At 51.3% G+C, this 19532-nt stretch overlaps 1 protein-coding gene across 1 annotated transcript in view; it reads left to right on the forward strand.

Annotated features, from left to right (window-relative positions):
- Positions 1-5517: 5517 nt before the first annotated feature.
- Positions 5518-19532, forward strand: part of LOC147617526 (uncharacterized) — a 49643-nt gene continuing 35628 nt past the window's right edge. The window contains exons 1-2 of the mRNA XM_086775785.1: positions 5518-5539; positions 5644-5715. Of these exons, the coding sequence (XP_086631911.1) occupies positions 5658-5715 (58 nt within the window). The 5' untranslated portion in view covers positions 5518-5539; positions 5644-5657. The remainder of the gene's footprint in view (positions 5540-5643; positions 5716-19532) is intronic.

Raw genomic sequence — 19532 nt, forward strand, 5'->3', positions numbered from 1 at the left:
GCGTGTTACATTGGTATCAGAGCATCAGGCTCAGCAAAGCTAAACACTGATTTAGTCCCATATGATGGTGTACAAGTCCAAGGTACAGGAAAGTACACGGATACAAAGCCTAAGGCAAGGAACACAGAATTGGAAAGAGCTCCAAGGAGGTTTGTTGGTGGTGTTCCACAAAGCCAGAGGGGATGGCAGTCCTGTGAGCGAGATAGGTTCTCGGGCAATGGGTTCAAGGGAGGATTATCCTCCAAGGGGTGATGTGAGAGTGCTAGACTCATTTCTCAGGAATGAAGACCAAGACAGTGTTCAGAGTTAGGGCAAGAATGGATTGTGGACTAGATGGAACAGATGCATAGATCTTATTTTGAGACAGTGGTTTTGGAGACCGGGCCGGGCTTTCAGAGAAAAAGGTTGCTAGGGATGGGTGGATGACAGAGGGACTTCGGGAAAAGATTGGGATGATGACAATCATCCAAGAACAGGTTGGAATCCCGTCATCAAGTTTAGCAGAGGGGGATGTCATGTGCATGAAAGATGCCATGGACATTCTCAGGTGCTGGTCCAGAAGAGACAGCCATATAAAGAGTATGAACCAGATAGAGCTAGGACTTGGAGCACAAGGTGCAGTGTTGGACTAGAGAATGGACTTGGATCCTTGTCGGCTGTACCAGAAACAGAACAGGAGTTGTCGGCTGAGACTAGAAGGGCTGTCGGCTGAATTAGAAACCACGCGGCTATAGGCATCATTTTGATGATTTTATGTCCAGTCAGCTGGCCGACAGTAGTCGGCCAGCTCTCCATGAAGTTCAAGAGACTATAAATAGCAAGTGTTGCTCCTCATTCTTTCATTCAACTCATTTAGGAGTTGGGTCCTTAGGGGTCCCGGTTAGGGACAGATTTTGGTGTTGTTCACCTTTCCCAAGAAGGTAGCATGGGGCTGTAGGTTAGGAGTACCTTTTTGTACCATATTAATATACTGAATTTCCAGCATCTCTCTCTCTCTCTCTCTCTCTCTCTCTACTCTCTCTTCATGTGTGCGTTTTGCATCAGCATGTTTCCAGTAGTGTTTAGGGCTGAAAGAAGACCCCCAGAGCTTCCGCGTGTTACATTGGTGTTAGAGCATTAGGCTCAGCAAAGCTAAACACTGATTTAGTCCCATATGATGGTGTACAGGTCCAAGGTATAGGAAAGTACACGGATACGAAGCCTAAGGCAAGGAACACAGAATTGGAAAGAGCTCCCAGGAGGTTTGTTGGTGGTGTTCCACAAAGCCAGAGGGGATGGCAGTCCTGTGAGCCAGATAGGTTCTCGGGCAACGGTCCCAAGGGAGGATTATCCTCCAAGGGGTGATGTGAGAGTGCCATACTCATTTCTCAGGAATGAAGACCAAGACAATGTTCAGAGTCAGGGCAGGAATGGATTGTGGACTAGATGGAACAGATGCATAGATCTTATTTTGAGACAGAGTGGTTTTGGAGTCCGGGCCGGGCTTTCAGAGAGAAGGGTTGCTAGGGATGGATGGATGACAGAGGGACTTCGGGAAAAGATTGGGATGATGACAGTCATCCAAGAATAGGTTGGAATCCCGTCATCAAGTTTAGCAAAGGGGGATTTCATGTGCATGAAAGATGCCATGGACATTCTCAGGTGTTGGTCCAGAAGAGGCAGCCAAATAAAGAGTATGAACCAGATAGAGCTAGGACTTGGAGCACAAGGTGCAGTGTTGGACTGGAGAATGGACTTGGATCCTTGTCGGTTGTACCAGAAACAGAACAGGAGTTGTCGGCTGAGACCAGAAGGGCTGTCGGCTGAATCAAAAACCAGGCGGCTACAAGCACATCATTTTGATGATTTTATGTCCAGTCAGCTGGTCGACAGCAATTGGCCAGCTCTCCATGAAGTTCAAGAGACTATAAATAGCAAGAGTTGCTCCTCATTCTTTTCATTCAACTCATTTAGGAGTTGGGTCCTTAGGGGTCCCAGTTAGGGACAGATTTTGGTGATGTTCACCTTTCCAAGAAGGCAGCCAAGGGCTGTAGATTAGGAGTACCTTTTTGTACCATATTAACATACTGAATTTCTAGCATATCTCTCTCTCTCTCTCTACTCTCTCTTCATGTGTGCGTTTTGCATCAGCATGTTTCCAGTAGTCTTTAGGGATGAAAGAAGACCCCCAGAGCTTTCGTGTGTTACATCTGCTTATCTTCGAGCTTCCGGCTAACAATTGCACCAACCGAAGAACTAGGGACGGCCGCTGGGGTCTGTGTGGAAGTTGGGCTACATAGGTGGCCAGAGAGTTGTTGTCTTGTTTGACAGCGGCATCACGGAGAATGTGGTCACGGAACAAGCTCCTCAATGAGCCCGTTTTGTCTTGACTTCAGTAGACAAGAAGGTTGAGGGATTTAGCACAGGAATGATGACAAGCATCGAGTGTGAAGCTCAAGGTGCTAAATTAGTGATTCAGGACATTATTGAGTTTGTGTGAGATTTCATGGTTGATTAAAACATGTTTTATATCAATTTTATTACTAGAAAGAGCCTTTCCATGGTTTTCTTCATCGACAAGGCTGTATGAGTTGTGGAGATTACTCATGGGATGAGCGAGTGATACTTGGACTTGGACTTGATCATTGGATTGGAACTAGAACTTGGACTTGATCAATGGATTGGAACTAGAACTTGGACTTGATCAATGGATTGGAACTAGAGCTTGGACTTGATCATTGGATTGGACTAGAACTTGGATTGGAATTAGAACTTGCATTGGAACTAGAGCTTGGACTTGGACTTGGATTTGGATTCATTGGATTTGGATTTGGATATTTGATCTGGTACTAGCCTAGTGAGAGATACTTGTGGGTCATCCTCGTGGTGTGCTCGGCATTAGAGATCTCGTGCCTAGACATAGACATCGACATAGCCTTGGATATCCTACATTGGAATATCTGTTTGTTTTGTATTCATTGATTGTATTGATCCTGGCCTGCGTGCCCGTGGATTGTTCTTGAATAAATTCCTGAAAGGGGGCGGGGCCTGTTTCCCGCTCAGTGTGGTGTATTGTGCAAGATCCCTATTTTCTTCTCTCTCCTCTCTCTCTCTATATCTTTATCTCTTGGACACGTGGTTGAGTCTCTCATTGCACGCTCCGTTGGGCTTACACCCCAACCTCCAATCCTACCATGTTTTACAACATGAAGTATAGCATGGGTTACAACATGCCAGCTGTCTAAGAGATCTGAGAGACATGGGGTGCCCCACCACGGGTGATGTAGAGGGCTTGTATGCGGTTGTAGATGCAGAGGATACTCATTGATCTACCTTTTGGCTGGACGCTTTTCCTACCATTTGTTCGAGCTACTAAGTGGATACCCTCGTTGCGCTCATACTTTTGGTCTTGGGCGCCCTTCTACTTATCTTCAAGCTCCCAACTAACAATGGTGCCAACCTTGAAATTGGGAGTTGAAGAACTAGGGCTATCTTGGGGGATTTGTGTGGGAGCCTAGCTCATCATGGAAGGTGTATGGTCTAGGCAAGGGGTTTCTTTCCATTGGAGCAATCGAGTTGGCCCAATAGTTTATTGAGCAGCTTTTTAGGTTGTATTGCCTTGTGAGTGACAAGGATTTGAAGTTGTCTGGACACTTATGTGAGTGACAAGGATTTGAAGTTTTCAGGACACTTATGGCAGTTAATTTTCCAGAAATTGGAGACTACGCTGAGTATGCGTTCCTCTTGATCATCCTCAGTCCGATGAGTGCTAAGCATTCGGCTGCTGGTTACAGTCTGTTTATGTTGATGTATGGTTACTAACCTGCATCTTTGGTAACTATATCAGGATGCAAGGGTATTAAGATTGATGTGGCGAGAGATTGCTTAGCGGATATGCAAGAGATGCTAGTCAGTGCATGGGAATCTATCTGAAGTGCTTAGGATAGATTGATGCATCATGCGGCTAGAGATTGCTTAGTGGATATGCAAGAGATGCTAGTCAGTGCATGGGAATCTATCTGAAGTGCTTAGGATAGAGCAGGGTTTTATGCTGATACGAACTGTTCGCCAACGGAGTTGTCTGAGGGAATGCTAGTAACCAAGAGTTTTGAGACATTGCTAACGGGGAACTTGTCCCCTAGGTATTGTGGACCTTATCAAATCCTGAAAAGGGTTAGTGAGGTGGCCTATAAGTTAGAATTGCCGCCTAATGTAAAAGTTCATCCTATTTTTCATGTGAGTAGACTCAAGGAGAAACTGGGAGGTAAAGATAATGTTGTTACACCTCAGGAGCTGGTAGAGGTTGAGGACTTATTCTTTGTTCCACATGAGCTTTATAGAGCTTATATTGGATTTCAAGGAAAGGATTCTTATGTGTAAGTTGATCCTTGAGTATAAGATTAAGTGGAAAGACAGGGCGGTGGAGGACTCGACTTGGGTGATAGTTGCTAGTTTAGCATGGAGGTTCCCTGACTTTATTTCCTAGAGAGGAAAGGTCTTAGGAGGGGAAGTATGTTATGTACCCAATATGGGATTATCTGGAATAATTTTTTCTCTCAAATTTTTTCTTCTCCCAACTACCATCTATTTTTAATCTTGTTGGAGGCCCTCAACTAAAATCTTGGATGCCATGCGTAGAAAATTCTTATTGTTTGGTGATCCCTCAATCAAAAAGCTTCCCAAAGTTGAATGGGGTATATGCTTCACCAAAGAATTGAGGTGGCAAATCACTGAGCTCATTGACAAAATGGCAACCAAGTGGCTGTTGAGAGTGTTCTCCAACCCCAATGAAGACTGGAGCATTCTTTTAATTAGAATAATCAAAGCCTTTAGGGCTGACTATTAACCTGCTTGGAAAAGTCTTCCCTTGTCCTTCGTAATGTTTTATCCTATTTCCCTTATTCTAGTTGGAAGTCCCTCAAAGCCTTGCAACTATACATACAGGTATGTCCATGTGGCATCCAAGTGCGGGATGCATGTGACAAAAAAGCAAGAAATCCTCTCCCTAGAGGCAGTCCGAACACCAACAATCGACACAGTTAGTCCAGAACTTTATTGCAGTTGGCAGAGGACGAAAGAAGGTTTCCTTTGTAGAGTGGAAAGTTTTAATGGCTGATTGGGCAGAGTGTTTCTTTTGACTAATTAGAGTGAAAGAAAAGAAGATGTGGATATGTGTATGTTTCTTTCTCTCTCCCTTCTCTCCAAGTGTAGTTTGTCATGCTGTTCAAACGACCTGGATATCTGTTATTTGATTTTGTGCTTATTCTGTGGATTAATCAAAAGAAGTTTCTGATTGTGCCGGGCTGGCTGGAGAAGCTCCACCACAGGTCACCCCTAGAAACCCGTGGAAGATTGTCAGACTTTAGGAGTCCAATAGAGGAGACTACACCTTGCTAGACATGAATAGTATAGCTAGCCAAGGCAGATGCCAATTGGGAATATGCTCATTGGATACATGGATGTTAACCATCTAAAACGTCAAAAGATGGGTTTTTGTGAACCCATGGCACAAATAGAGTGAGCTTGCAGCCGGGATCAACTCAGCCGCCGCCTCTTTGCGGTCTGTGATCCTTCTCTTCTGTTGGTTTTGTGAATTTTATGAAGTTTGTAATTTCCTACATGTTTCGTGTTCTTGCTCAATTATTGTTTATTGCAATTGAGCAGGGATTCCCCTGGCCATGGCGACACAGACAGGGATTGCAAGCACCAAAGTTATTGTTCTGGTTCTTGGAGCTGGTAAGTTCTTTTCTCTTAGTAATTTAATATTAAAAGATAACATTAGCGTCATATGTTTTTGGAAGCTCTACCATTTGACATACCCTTGAAGTCTACTCCACTAGCTTTGTTAATGTGTTCTCTTTCCTCTAACTAATGATATAATCTATGGCGTTTTTTGTTTTCAAAGTTGGAGACACTTGGGCTGGATTTTCTACAGAGATGGGTTATGCATCAAATGACAATAGGGTTTCTTGCAGTCCTACTGGATTTTTGTATTGGGATTTCTAAGTTCACGTAACAATAGCTAGCTGAACAAGTCCACAGTTTTATCAAGAATGAAATGGTCCATTCCTTCTGTATTCATTTGTGTAGCAAGCCTCTTATGAAGTGTATCTCTAATTTCTGAGACAATGACTGCCTCAATGGAGTTAAACCTGAAAGGCTCTAGTTAATGATCAATGAACTGCTTGCTCACAATGCCTTTACCATTGCTGGAAGGAATTTTCAAAGGTTTGAGGAAGACGGGATGTGGCTTCCATTGAGGCAGGATAATTTATATTGTAATGGTTCACTAGGTTAGGAGAGAGAATATGAAAGAAACACCTCTCTTGATCTTAAATAAGCCTATTTATATGAGATCATTAGGGCTAGGTCACTTAGGATTACAAGTAGACCAAGGGTTAGAATAAGGGTCAAGTCTAGGGTTAGGGTATTATTAACCTGTAGGCATGGTTTCTTCACTGTTTCTTGTGCTAGAATTGAGTGCCATTCTGTACAAGGTTATCAAACCTTTCTTTTCTAACAAAGCAAGTGCATTTATCTATGACAAGGGTGTCCAGGTAATTGCCTTGGACACTTCTGAGAAAATTATTTACTTGCTCTCAGCATTCTTGGTTCACACGAATGGGGAGATTTTTAGTTTTTTAATCAGGGCACTTAAAAGATCATCTCTATTAAAAGATACGGAGGAGGGGAGGTGCCAGACATACTTGAGGTTTGCATGATAGGAAAGCAAGTTATTCACACTTTGTTTGGTTTTCCGCTTCTCTTATATTGTCCATTCAGATCTCTATGTAAAGATGACAGCCCAACTTTTGATGGCGCATACTACTTCCTAACTTTGATCAATGCTTTAGCAAGAAGTTTCACGTGCACCCCACACTTGGATGCCTTGCGTGGACATGACTGTACAGGATAAGTGCAAGCCCTATGGTTGGACACCTGGTCCCTTGTGAGCCCTTGTCCGCAGGACATGTCAGCGAGTGCCACCACAGGAACATCAGGGTCATGTGTGCACATCCCGCACACTGATGTAACCCAATACAAGCTGTGACGGGCACCCTTGTGGTGTCTGGAACCAGGACTTCGGACTTTGTCTGCGTGGAAACACACCCCATGGGCCCTTGTGGACATGACCCTGTGGGTCATTGCATAGAAGCTTTGGGAATGACGATTATCCAATACAAGCTGTGACGGGCACCCTGTGGTGTCCAGAACGAGGACTTCGGGGACTTTGTCTGCGTGGAAACACACCCCATGGGCCCTTGTGGACATTCAGGGTATTGAGCACGTGAACAAGGTTTATGGACATGTGTATTTGTTGGGCATTCACACTTTTATAATGTGGGTGGTCAATTTATAAAAGAGGTTGGACATTTTATTTTATTTTATTTTTTATTTTGAAAAACGATCCTTCTATTAGTTAATGAGAAAACGCCATAAGGCTACAAAGCTCACCTCACAAGGAGGGATAAAAAACACAGTGAACACCTGAGCTCCACCCCCGTGGCTGGCCGCTCTCTGGGGGGGGCTACCTAGTAGTACATGCGGGAGGTGAGAAGAGCCAAACTGGAGGCCTGTAGTGCCAAGTGACATCCTCGCCCCTCGCGATGAGGAAAGGGCCAGGCTGCCAAGTGCGGAGGAAAGCCTTGCGGCGACCTCTCATGCGATCCGAGTCGCCCTGAAGTTTCCCCCAGTGTCCTCTCAAGGTGTGAATGATGTCCACCCGGAGGGCCTGTATGACCTCCGCCGGTGGAGTCGCCTGGCGGTCAATGGCCTCCCTGCATCGGGCTCTCCATATGTGCCAAGCCGTCATGTTGCTGATCATCTCCCATCTGTGCCCGTCCCCCTCCTGGGAGACTGCCGAAGAGAAGTCTGGCGTCGGAACCACCGCCATCGCCCTGTCAGAGACCTGGATGGTCACACTGCTAGGGACGTCCTCGTATCCAAGGGCCGGGCCGCAGTCCGTGGCCCAAGCCACCGCACCCCACGTCACCATCATCTCACCTGGCGAGCCTGCAAAAACCATCCTGAGAGCGCGCTGCCAGACCTGCTGTGCCTGTGGGCAATCCCATAAGCAGTGCCGCTGCGACTCCTGTGCATGGCCGCACCGAGGGCAGGACGCTGGGTGTCTGCCAAAAGCTAGCCAAGCCCCCACAGCCAGTCCTCTATGCGCTGTAAGCTAGAGAAAAAGCGTCACCTTCCGGGGCCGGAAGCAGGCCCAAAGGCGCTGCCAGATGTCCCTAAGGAAGGCAGGGGAGAGCCCCTGTCGCCGCCAATGCTCGGCCGCCGCCGGGGTGCCCGCTATCCTGTGCCTCTGGATCCACCGCCCCAGCCTCGCTGTGTACTGAAAAAGGGGGATGCCTGGGCTGGTAGGGGCCGAGTAGGGATCTCGCCAAAGCCACTCACCTGGATCCCACTGAAGGCGAATAAGAGGCCTGCTGTCCCAAGCCCATAATCTCCAAGAAAAGTCCTCCCCTATCGAGGCCGGTGAGGGGTCTACATGCCACTGTCTCTGATGAAAGCCGACCACCCGCACCCTCTGAAAAATACAACCCTGGAGCTCATCCAAATCTAGTCGGGTCCTCTGAAGCTGGCCACCCTCTCCCACCTCGAAAGTGAGTGGGGCGGCTCTCTCTGCTGAGCCGCAGACCGCTAGAAGGATCTCATGCCGAGTAAAGACGCCGATCCACTGTGGAGGTGGAGGGTCCTGTACTGGGGTCCGCCACTCCCGGGGGATGGCCGCCTCAATGTCCTGCCTCATCAACTCTCTGCCCCTCATCCCGCTGAGTCTCCTCTCCTGAGCCTCTAGAGGCAGCTGCTGAAAACATATCCAGTCGTCTAGGGACTGGGCTGGGCCGGAGCTCAACGGGCCCCACGACACGTGAGATCGCGATCCAACCATATGACCACTGGCAAGTCGGATCAAGGGGTTCCAAATCAATGGCTGCCTCAGGCGCTCCTCATCGGTGCCCGGGGGAGTCTGGAAGAGTGACGGCCTCAGATGCTCCCAGGCCCTCAGAAGGCTAGCTGCAAAATGCTCCTCGAAGCCAAGGCCCACTCCTCTGGATCGCTGCTGTGTAAAGATCCACCTGATGCTGGGGGTCCAGGGGCCGCTAAGAGGAGGAGTGCGGTTGAGAATCCTGGACACAAGAAACTCCTTCCACGGCTCAGCGCCTGGTAGGAGGCCACGAACCACCCAACTTGCCAAGCAAAGCTCGGCCTTAGCAAATAGGATCAACAATGCCCAGGCCGCCTCTCTCCCTTGGCTGAGTGATCACAGCCCATGCCACCTTGGCCTTGGCGGGCCGCCCGTCGCCACCGGACCAAAGAAAGTTCCTGATGAGCCTCTGCACCAGGCCAATGCACGCCCGAGAGAAGGCCCAGCAAGAAGTGATGTACCACATGGTAGCAAGCAGAACCTGGTTGGCCACAACCACTCGGCCAGCCAGAAATAAACGAGCGGTACTCCAATACAAAAGCTTCTTCCGAATGCTCAGAAGAAGGGGGGCTATCTGCTGCTCCGGAGATATGTCAATGCCCACATAGCATCCCAAATAGCGCACTGTAGTGCTGGGGGGCAGCCATTGAAAACCATCAACTGGCCTCCAAGTCGGGGGGGGCACAGAACTGACCCACAACCCACACGACTTGTGCCAGTTGATCAAAGCGCCCGAAGCTCTGCAAAACCTGTCCATGGCTGAGGCGAAGCGGCGGAGGTTCTCCTCCCCTCCCTGGAGATAGACAGCAGTGTCATCCGCAAACTCCGAGTCTAGGAGCTCCTCCGAGGTGCGGATGGGGAGCTGGAGGCCCCGCAAACCTGTATCCTGTGCCGTCAAAAAAGTGCTCATGGCCTCTGCCACAAAAAGAAAAAGAAAGGGCGCCAAGGGGCACCCCTGCCGCACCTGGAACCTTTCTCCGCGCACGCCCTGTATCAGCACCTGGCTATGAGCCGATGTGTAGAGTGCAGAGACCCCACGGATCCACTGAGGGGGGAAGCCCATCCTCTCCATAGTGCCTTCCAAGAAGGCCCAGTCCACCCGATCATATGCCTTCTCGAAGTCGAGAAGGAGCACTGCCAGATCCTCCTGCCGAAATCTAGCCAAAGCCGTAGCCTCCCAGAAAGAGAAGATGTTATCCAGGATGCTCCTATCCTGGATGAAGCCTGTCTGCGTGGAGTGGATGATGTCTGGAAGGTGAGGCTGAAGCCGCCTGCTGATCGCCTTAGCTAGGACCTTGTAGGCCGTGCCTAGCAAGGTGATCGGTCTCCACTGTCTAATCTCCAGTCTGTCTCCTCCCTCTTTGGGGATCAAGTGAATCAACCCCTTACCCATGCTGTCCGGCATGTCTCCCAACTCCATAATCTCCTGGAATGCCAATCTGAAACCCCTATGCAAGAGACCCCAGTACCTCTGGAAGAAAGCCACTGAGAGACCGTCCTCTCCTGGGCATTTGCCCCGAGGAAGTGCCTGAAGGGCCTCCTCCAGTTCCGTATCCGAGAAGGGGGAGAGAAGGGAGTGCTGCAAATGGGCCGCGGCACAACCGGTCTCGTGAAGCTCCAGACTGCCTCCCGAGCCTCTCTCACCCTGTCATGTGCCGGCTCAGCAGAGAGCAGATCCCTGTAAAAATCTGTGGCTATCGCCCGAACCCTGGTGGGGGGATCCACCACTACCTGACCATCAGCCTGCCGAAGACGCCTGAGACCCTCTCGTCTGAAGCGAGGCCCTGTCGCCTCAAAGAAATCTCGAGTCACTCTGTCTCCAGCCTGTGTCCAAAAAGAAGCCCGAGCATGGAATCGGAACTCCACCCTCCTCTCCTCGATGGATCTGATCTCTGTGCGAGCTGACTCCATCTGCTCTGAAATCCAAGGGCTCGTAGGATCCCTCTCGTGGAGTCTCTGAAGGGAAGCTAGACTCCTCCGCAGGCTCCTCTCCTGCTCTCTGAAAGCCTCCAGACGGTCCAGGGCAGCCTGTCTGAGCATCCTACTGATCTCCTGCAAACCCCTGGCAAGATCGCCGGCTGCCGATCCTCTCCTGACCTGCTCAACTCTTGCTAGACCTGCTCAACTCTGGTCGCAATCTCGGGCTCCTCTATGAGACAACCTGGAATCCGGACGCTCTGGCCTCGCTCTCCTCTCGTAGGGTCCTCGATTTGGAGAAGCACTGGAAAGTGGTCTGAAAACGAGGAGCCTGCAAGTATGCCCACAGTGCCACCTCTATCACAAGCCCACTCATCAATGTAAAACCTGTCGATGCGGGAAAGGTTAACTCCTGTGGCCCGTCTATCCGAGCGTGAGAAAGATAAACTCCCCTGCAACCTGCCAAACTCCGAGAGAGTCCACGGATCCTGGCCTCTCACCTGCAGCACTAGTTCCTCCCAGGCAGCGAGCTCCGGCCCATGAATGGTCTCCTGGCTGCCCCCCATCCTGTCCTCTGCATCCTCCAGCATGTTGCAATCCCCCCCTAGGCACCAATGGTCTGCCATGGGGAGGGACTGCCTAATGGTGCTCCAAAACTCGGCTCTCCCGGTCGCCCCATTAGGGGCGTAGAAGTTGAGGAAGCCAATGCGGTCTTCCCCAACCCGAAGAATGATCCACTGCGCTCGACCCTGGACCAGAGTGCCAGAATCCACAACCTCGGATAGAAGCTGCTCGCTGACTGAGATGCATACTCCACCCTGGTTCCCCTGGGAGCCATATGCCGGTGACCAAAAAGTGTGACTCCTGCCTGGCAAGATCTTCCCGCAGGTGCGGGTATGCCCGGCAGAAAGGTGGTGTTCCTGGATGAAAATGATATCTATGGGTCCTCCAACGAGAGCCCTCTGGATCTCCTGGCGAAGTCTGCCCTGACCAATGTAGCAGCAATGTCTACCAAGACCCTGGATGTTCCGTGAGAGGATCCTCATGGATGAGCTATGGCAAGTGAAGCAGCGGCCACTGGCTCACCCCTCTCAGCCGGCCCGGATGATCTGCCCTCCACTCTGTGAGTCTTGGGCGCCGGCTTGGAGGGAGAATAGTCACTGTCTGTCCGGGTGCGGAGTCTCTCCAAAAAGAGGGTGACCTGTCTTTGTGTCCAGCCCCACTCCGCCTTCGCCCTGTCCAGGGCATAGGCGTGAGACCAATCCTCTGCATATATGTATCTAAAGGTAGGCTGCACCCTCGGGGCGGCATGGAGGAGAATCAGTAGCACCGCCTCAACTGAGGTGTGGACCGGATCCGCCCGCCAATCTCCTATACCAAACAAGCTCATGCGGGCTGAGTGTAATCGGGTCTGCAATAGGTCCGTGAGCCCCAAGTCACTGAAGTTGATCACGCAAAACTTCCTCTACAGAGTTGCAATCCCATGCTGTGTCTGGGGCAACAGTGAGAGGAAAGGAGAAGGCCACCATGCTGCACACCACTGAAGGAGAACGAGAGGGATGGCACACCACGCAAACTCGCAAGGGCGCGACCAGTGTCTCGAACGGGCCAGCATCCAGCTGGAGACACCTGAAAAAACCGTAATCCACTGGGAGCCCCATCACTCGCGGGGGCCCCCCAGGGGAGGCTGGAGAGAACTCTGTGGCGGGCGAAGCTAGGATCGCCATCTCCACCGGCCCGGAGTGGCGGTGGAACAGCCGCTGGACTGAACTCTGGCCTACCCAGCTGCGCTGCCCCGGGGCAGTGGGTGGTCTGGCGGAGTATCTTGGAGAGGCCAAGGGAGGGATGGTGGCTCGCGGAGAGGAGGGGGGAGAGCGAGGAGAGGATGGAGAGGTATCTGCCAGAGGATAGGTGTCAGGGGGGGCCGCCGGGGGAGGCGGGAGGGGGGGGGCTGGGGGGGGGGGGAGAGGGGGGGGTGGAAGGAGTGCTCTCCGAGTGAGGGGAAGAGGAGCCGGGGGTCGCAGAGTGCGGCCCGGGATCCTCAGGAATCTGCTCCATGGAGGGGGCAGCCCCCCCCGCGGGGGGAGGCGGGAGCGGGGTCTCCACGTGGGGAGCTCCACCGGCGGCCTCAACGGGCACTGAGTCTGAATCCTCGTCCATCGGGGTGGGACCTGCTGGCCGCCTATCCCTGACTGGAGCATAAGTGCGGGTAGGTGCCCGGACGCCAGCCGGAGTCGCCTGTCCGCCAGCCTGTGCTGCCTGCTCTGGCGTCTGCGACGGTCCCTGCGGGCCGGGCGTTTCCGCCGGCGAACCTCCTGCCATCCGCCAGCCTCCTGGGTCTGCGCGGCATCCTCCGCCGGGGCCTGCTCGTCAGATCATGGCGCCTGCTGAGACGAGCCAGGGATGTCCGGTCTCTGAGGTGGATGGCCACCCCTCGGGTCTCCTGAAGGGGGTCCAGAGGCGGTAGAGCGTGAAGGATGAACCCCTTGCGGGGACAGGCGCGTGCGAGGTGGCCCATCTCCCGACAGATGTAGCACTGGCCGGGGAGGCCTGAATACTCCACGCGCTGAAGAGACAAGGGAGGAGGATCGTCTTCGGGAGGGACTCCGGTGACGGAACCACAACACGAATGGCCGGGAGTCCTGCTGCCCGAGCTATCACTGAAGCCGCTGTCTGAGGCGTCTCCACCACCTGTCCGAACGCCTTGCCAATGGATGACAAGAGGGGCAAGTACTCCCTGCGGAGTCCAGGAAAGCAGATAGTGGTGGGGAAACCTGTCGCGCCTGCTAGCGGGTCAGAAGCGGGGTCGAAACCGTGGGTGCATCGCGCCAGGAACGCCCGGGATGAGCGGAGGGCAATGGGGCTCCGAGCCAGCACCATCTGAGCTGCCTGGGGGGGACTAGAAATCCACCTGGTAGTAGCCACGTCCCAAAAAATCGACGCTGACGATCTTGGCAAGCACGCCAACGAGGCTGCCTTGCAGAAGGTCGCGAAGCTCTCTCCGCATCGGACGGCTACCCACTATCTTGCAGACCAAGGAGGAGGCCTCAAGAGCGGATACTGTGGAAACAAACAACTGATGATCTGCAGCTGTGAACTCCAGACGGAGACCGGAATCGGCAGGGGTAGTTGGAGCGGCTTCCATGGAGTCCTCCAGAGGGAAAAGGCCAAAAACCGGGGTCACCAACGGGAGGGACACAGCCCTACGAGGAAACGGAGAGGCGGAAGGTTAGAGGATAGCGGGGGCGGAGCGGGGGGGGGGGGGGGGGGGGGGGGGGGGGGAGGGGGGAGCTGAGGCGGGGGAGCTAGCGGTGGAGGGAGGGGCGAGACGGAAGGGGAGGTGAGGGAGAAGGCGGGGGGGGGGTAGGGATGGCGGGGGAGAGAAGCGAGGCGGAGGAGAAGGCGGGGGGGTAGAGATGGCGGGGGAAGGAAGCGAGGAAGGAGGCGGGGGGGGGGGGGGGGAGATGGCGGGGGAGGAAACGAGGAAGGAGGCGGAGGAGGAGAAGGCGGGGGGGGGGAGATGGCGGGGGAGGATGCGAGGAAGGAGGCGGGGGAGGATGCGGGGAAGAAGGCGGGGGGAGATGGCGGGGGAGGATGCGAGGAAGAAGGCGGGGGAGAGATGGCGAGGAAGGATGCGAGGAAGGAGGCGCGGGAGAGGGCGGAGGAGAAGGCGGGGGACAGGCGGGGGGGAGAGGGGGGGGGCGCGACGGTGAGAAGCAGCGGGAGGGGGGAGGAGGCGGAGCTCGCAGAAGCAGATCAGCTCTGAGTTAGTAGTGGTTGGGTGTTAGGTTGGACATTTTATTATCTGACACCTCGCATTTTAAAGATGTTCACATTCATTTAGTGGACGGGACAATTTATAAAGTGGGCACTCCGTGAGTAAAGCATATCACACATATTGGGGTGGGTTTTAAAAAAATAGGTGCCCAGGACATGTTTATTGGCAAGAAAAGGTTGTGGGATTTTAGAAGACATTTTGGGCATTTTTAAATAGATTTGATGACCATGTGTGGGTGGGCTTCCTTCTCAGGCTCCACGTGTTCATCTATGTGGTGGTTTCTTTTTCCGACTAGCCTTTGGCCCACGATCCTCCCGTAGTTACTATTTTTCACTGCCCTTAGGCGCTCTTTATTGTCAGGTCGTATTTCAAAGGAACATCTTTTCAGCGTGCGCACCTCTCTATACACAGCCTACTGCTATGTACTCTGTCCGTACCATTTCGTACTGTCCTATAGCGCATATTGCACCTATGTACCAACCTTACAGCCCTCAGTCCTGCATCTGCTGCTCCATACTGTTCTACTGCAGCACCTCTATCCGGTCGATATGCCAATTGGAACTGTAGTTTGACGCCTAAGAGTGGCAACAATGTTAGGATTCGGGGCTCATTGTGTGTGAACACCCTCTTAAGGTGTGAACACCCTCTTATGAGAGGATAGGATAAGTGTACTATGTGTCATTGGTATAGTGTTTGTGTGATTTCTATGAACACCCTCTTATGACAGGATAGGATAAGTGTGCCATGTATCATTAGTATAGTGTGTCTGAGATTTCTATGGGTCAAAAGATAAGGCTACCAGCCTACAAAAGCATGTTCTTGTGAAGGGTTTCATCATCAATCAATAAACCCTCATTGAGTCGTGCAATACTTTCTCTCTCTTGAGTCTTGTCATATCTTCTTTCTCTGCAGTCTCTCTCTCTCTCTCTCTCTCTCAGGTATTTGCCTCTCTTCTGTAGAGCTCATCACCATGTTAAGTGTGGCTCCGACCTGCAGCTATGAGTGCGCGTCATTGCGCTGTCTCTGGCTCTGGGCCGGCTGTCGTCGTCTGCCCCACTTGCTCCGCCCAGCTTGATGGTTCTAGTGCACAGCTAACCACCTCTGCCTGCTCCGCATTTGCTTTGATGCTTTTCACACTCAAACTATGAGGACCAACGCGGATTGAAGTATAATTTACGAGAAGAAGAAAAGTCTGATTGCTTTTGAGCTGATTACAGATGATGGTGCTGTCTTGTGGGGATTCGGAGTCTCGTGTGTGAACCCCTGTTTGTGTGTGCGAGCTTCTAATTGGAAGCCTAAGCTCTTATATGTATTATGTAGGAGAACATGGTGTGCTTTGATGCAATTCACACTCATACTATGAGGATCAAATGCGGAGCAAAGTATCATGTGTGTGTGTCCCCTTGTGTGTGAACCTGTGTTTATGTGCGTGAACAGCCCCTAAAAGGGTTATTGTGCTAGTAGTGTGTGAACACTCTCTTATGAGTGGATAATTAAGTGTGCCATGTGGCATACAAAAGCATGCAAGCCTACAAAAGCATTGTATTTGGTGAGTGAACATAACTTCAATCACATCAATCAATTTATCATTGAGTCGTGCAATACTCTCTCTTGAGTTTTGTCACATTCTCTCTCTCAACATACCTACCTGCTGCTACTTGCCTCCCCACTTGCAGCTGGCCATCTATGGGGGCCACCAGCTGAGGAGCAAATTCAGTACTAGAAGGGGGACCCCTTCAGTCCAACATGGACAGCTCGCCGGCAACAAGGACCAGAGGTGAGAAGGAGAGGAAATACAGCTCTATTTGGGCGAGCTCACAGAAGATCGGCGACCCCCATATCAAAACATGCCTGACCACCATGAGAGAAGTATGCAAAATGCAGGATACTGACATTGAGCACCTACAAAAGAAGCTCGGGGAGAACAAGGATAGTGATGGCCTTGGGCATGAGTTGCGTGCCTCCATGCAAGAGGAGATGGATAGGTGGAAGGCAGACATGCAGGCATACATGGCAACTCAGCTAGCAAGATGCAAGAGGAAATGGTCCAAATGTTGGACGCAAAAACCAGCCACCACACCTCACTAATCACAGAGCTGGAGGCCCAAGTCGCCACCCTTAGAGTGGAAAACGAGACCTTGAGGGCACGTACTCAATTCGAAGAAGGAGAGATTCAACTATCCCTCAATGATGAGCTGAACACACTTAGAGTGCAATTGAAGACCCTCCAAGAACAAGAGGAGAAGAAGGCAAACGAGGCAACCACATGGGCCGAGGTGATTAAGAAGACACAAAAACAAGTGGAAGAAGCAGGCAGCTGGATTGAGGTTGCCAAGAAGCAACGGAACACCATCATCCCCAAACATCATCAATGACACACTTGAAGAGGAGAAAAGAAGGAAGATTAGGGCATTGAATGTGAGAGTGGTGGGATGGAAGGAAGGAGCCTCACCGAAAGAGGACGCCATAACACTATGCAGAAAGCTGGAAATCGTTGATACCCCCTTCGTCGAGGCATGGAGGGTGGGCAAAGACACCACCAAGGAACGCGCACTCATCCTCAAGTTTGCGGGGTTAGAGGCGAGGCAAGCATTCCTTACCAAAAGGCAGGCACCAAAAGGAGAAAAGACTTACCTCGAAGACGATCTCACACTAGCACAGGTGGCACATAGGAGGGAATGCATGCCACACATCTTGGATGCACGGAAGGCAGGGAAATGGGTAGTGTGCAGAGATGGGAGGGTGATCATCACCGAGCGACGTGCCCAATGACGGTGCGAGACCTATGAGACCAAGCTAGAGATTGCGGTTTGGATCTGCAATGGTGCCTTGAGGACAGATGCAGGTTTGTTCGAGGAGACATTCAGAGGGAGAGACTTTGTAACGCGCGGAAGCTCTGGGTAGTCTTCTTCCAGCCCTAAACACTCTTGAAGACCTCCTGATGCAAAAACGCACCATGATGCAAAAACGCAGGTAGAGAGAGAGTAGAGAGAGAGAGTGAGAAGTGCTGGAATTTCAGTATATACTATGTACAAAAAAGGTACAATTCTGTACAGCACTTGGCTGCCCTCTTAAAAAGGTAATAAACCCTAATTCTGGCCCCCTACGGGACCTCTAAGTGACCCACACCCCTAGTGGGTGGAATGAATCCAACATTGAGCAAAGGTGCCTTTATATAGGCCTTGGAGCTTGTGGAAGACTGGCCGACTGCTGGTCGGCCAGCTCTTGACTCATAAAATCATTAAAATGCATTAAATGCTCTATTAAATTCAGCCGACTGGTCCTTCTTGATGCGCTTGCTGCCTACACCTTGCTGACGTCAGCCAACAGCTACTCTGGCAACCTGCATCCTCCTTCTTGCAGCCGACAGTCCCTTTGATCCATGCTTGGCTCCAAGTTCTGCTCCAAATCTTGCTCCATGTCCAACTTCTACTGGTTCCTAGTCTTTATCTGCTTGCCTCTTCTGGATCTAGCCCTAGAAATGTCCATGGCATCTGTGATGCACATGACATCCCCCTCTGCTAAACTTGATGACGGAATCCAACCTGCTCTTGGATGACTGTCATCATCCCAATCCTGTTCCGAAGTCCCTCTGTCATCATCCATCCCTGGCAAACCTTTTTCTCTGAAACTCCGTTCTGTTCTCCAAACCACTCTGTCTCTGATGAAGATCTATGCATCTGGTCTTCCTCTAGTCCACAATCCATTCCTGCCCTGACTCTGAACACCGTCTTGGTCTTCGTTCCTGGAACTGAGTCTGGCACTCTCACATCACCCTTGGAGGATCAACCTCCCTTGGGACCGTTCCCTTAGAACCCATCTGGCTCACGGAACTGCCATCCCCATCTGGCACTGTGGAACACCACCAACAAACCTCCTGGGAGTTCTTCCCGATCTGTGTTCCCGCCTTGGGCTTCGAATCCGTGTACTTTCCTGTACCTTGGACCTGTACACCATCATATGGGACTGAATCAGTGATTAGCTTGGCTGAGCCTGATGCTCTGATACCAATGTAACGCGCGGAAGCTCTGGGTAGTCTTCTTCCAGCCCTAAACACTCTTGAAGACCTCCTGATGCAAAAACGCACCATGATGCAAAAACGCAGGTAGAGAGAGAGTAGAGAGAGAGAGTGAGAAGTGCTGGAATTTCAGTATATACTATGTACAAAAAAGGTACAATTCTGTACAGCACTTGGCTGCCCTCTTAAAAAGGTAATAAACCCTAATTCTGGCCCCCTACGGGACCTCTAAGTGACCCACACCCCTAGTGGGTGGAATGAATCCAACATTGAGCAAAGGTGCCTTTATATAGGCCTTGGAGCTTGTGGAAGACTGGCCGACTGCTGGTCGGCCAGCTCTTGACTCATAAAATCATTAAAATGCATTAAATGCTCTATTAAATTCAGCCGACTGGTCCTTCTTGATGCGCTTGCTGCCTACACCTTGCTGACGTCAGCCAACAGCTACTCTGGCAACCTGCATCCTCCTTCTTGCAGCCGACAGTCCCTTTGATCCATGCTTGGCTCCAAGTTCTGCTCCAAATCTTGCTCCATGTCCAACTTCTACTGGTTCCTAGTCTTTATCTGCTTGCCTCTTCTGGATCTAGCCCTAGAAATGTCCATGGCATCTGTGATGCACATGACAGACTTGGTCTTATACACAGAGACTCATCAGTGCAAGGGGAGTCGGCTTCCAAAGGTGAGAGGATACAGATGGGAGCCTGTTCACCGCCCAAACCCACGCACAGTAGGGGGTACCTGGGGGTCAGGAGGGGTGGCTTTATTATACAGGGAGGAGCTTCAACATGTGATACAGGTGGTCAGATGGGATGAGGCCGCACGGTTTTTGTGGGTGAGGGTCCAGAGAGAGAGGGCCCGAGACATCTACCTTGCATGTGTTACTTTGCACCCTCCAATTCTAA

Source organism: Cibotium barometz, chromosome 36, assembly GCF_041138505.1.
Source record: "Cibotium barometz isolate CiBa-2024 chromosome 36, ASM4113850v1, whole genome shotgun sequence".
In the NCBI taxonomy this organism is placed as follows: Eukaryota; Viridiplantae; Streptophyta; class Polypodiopsida; order Cyatheales; family Cibotiaceae; genus Cibotium; species Cibotium barometz.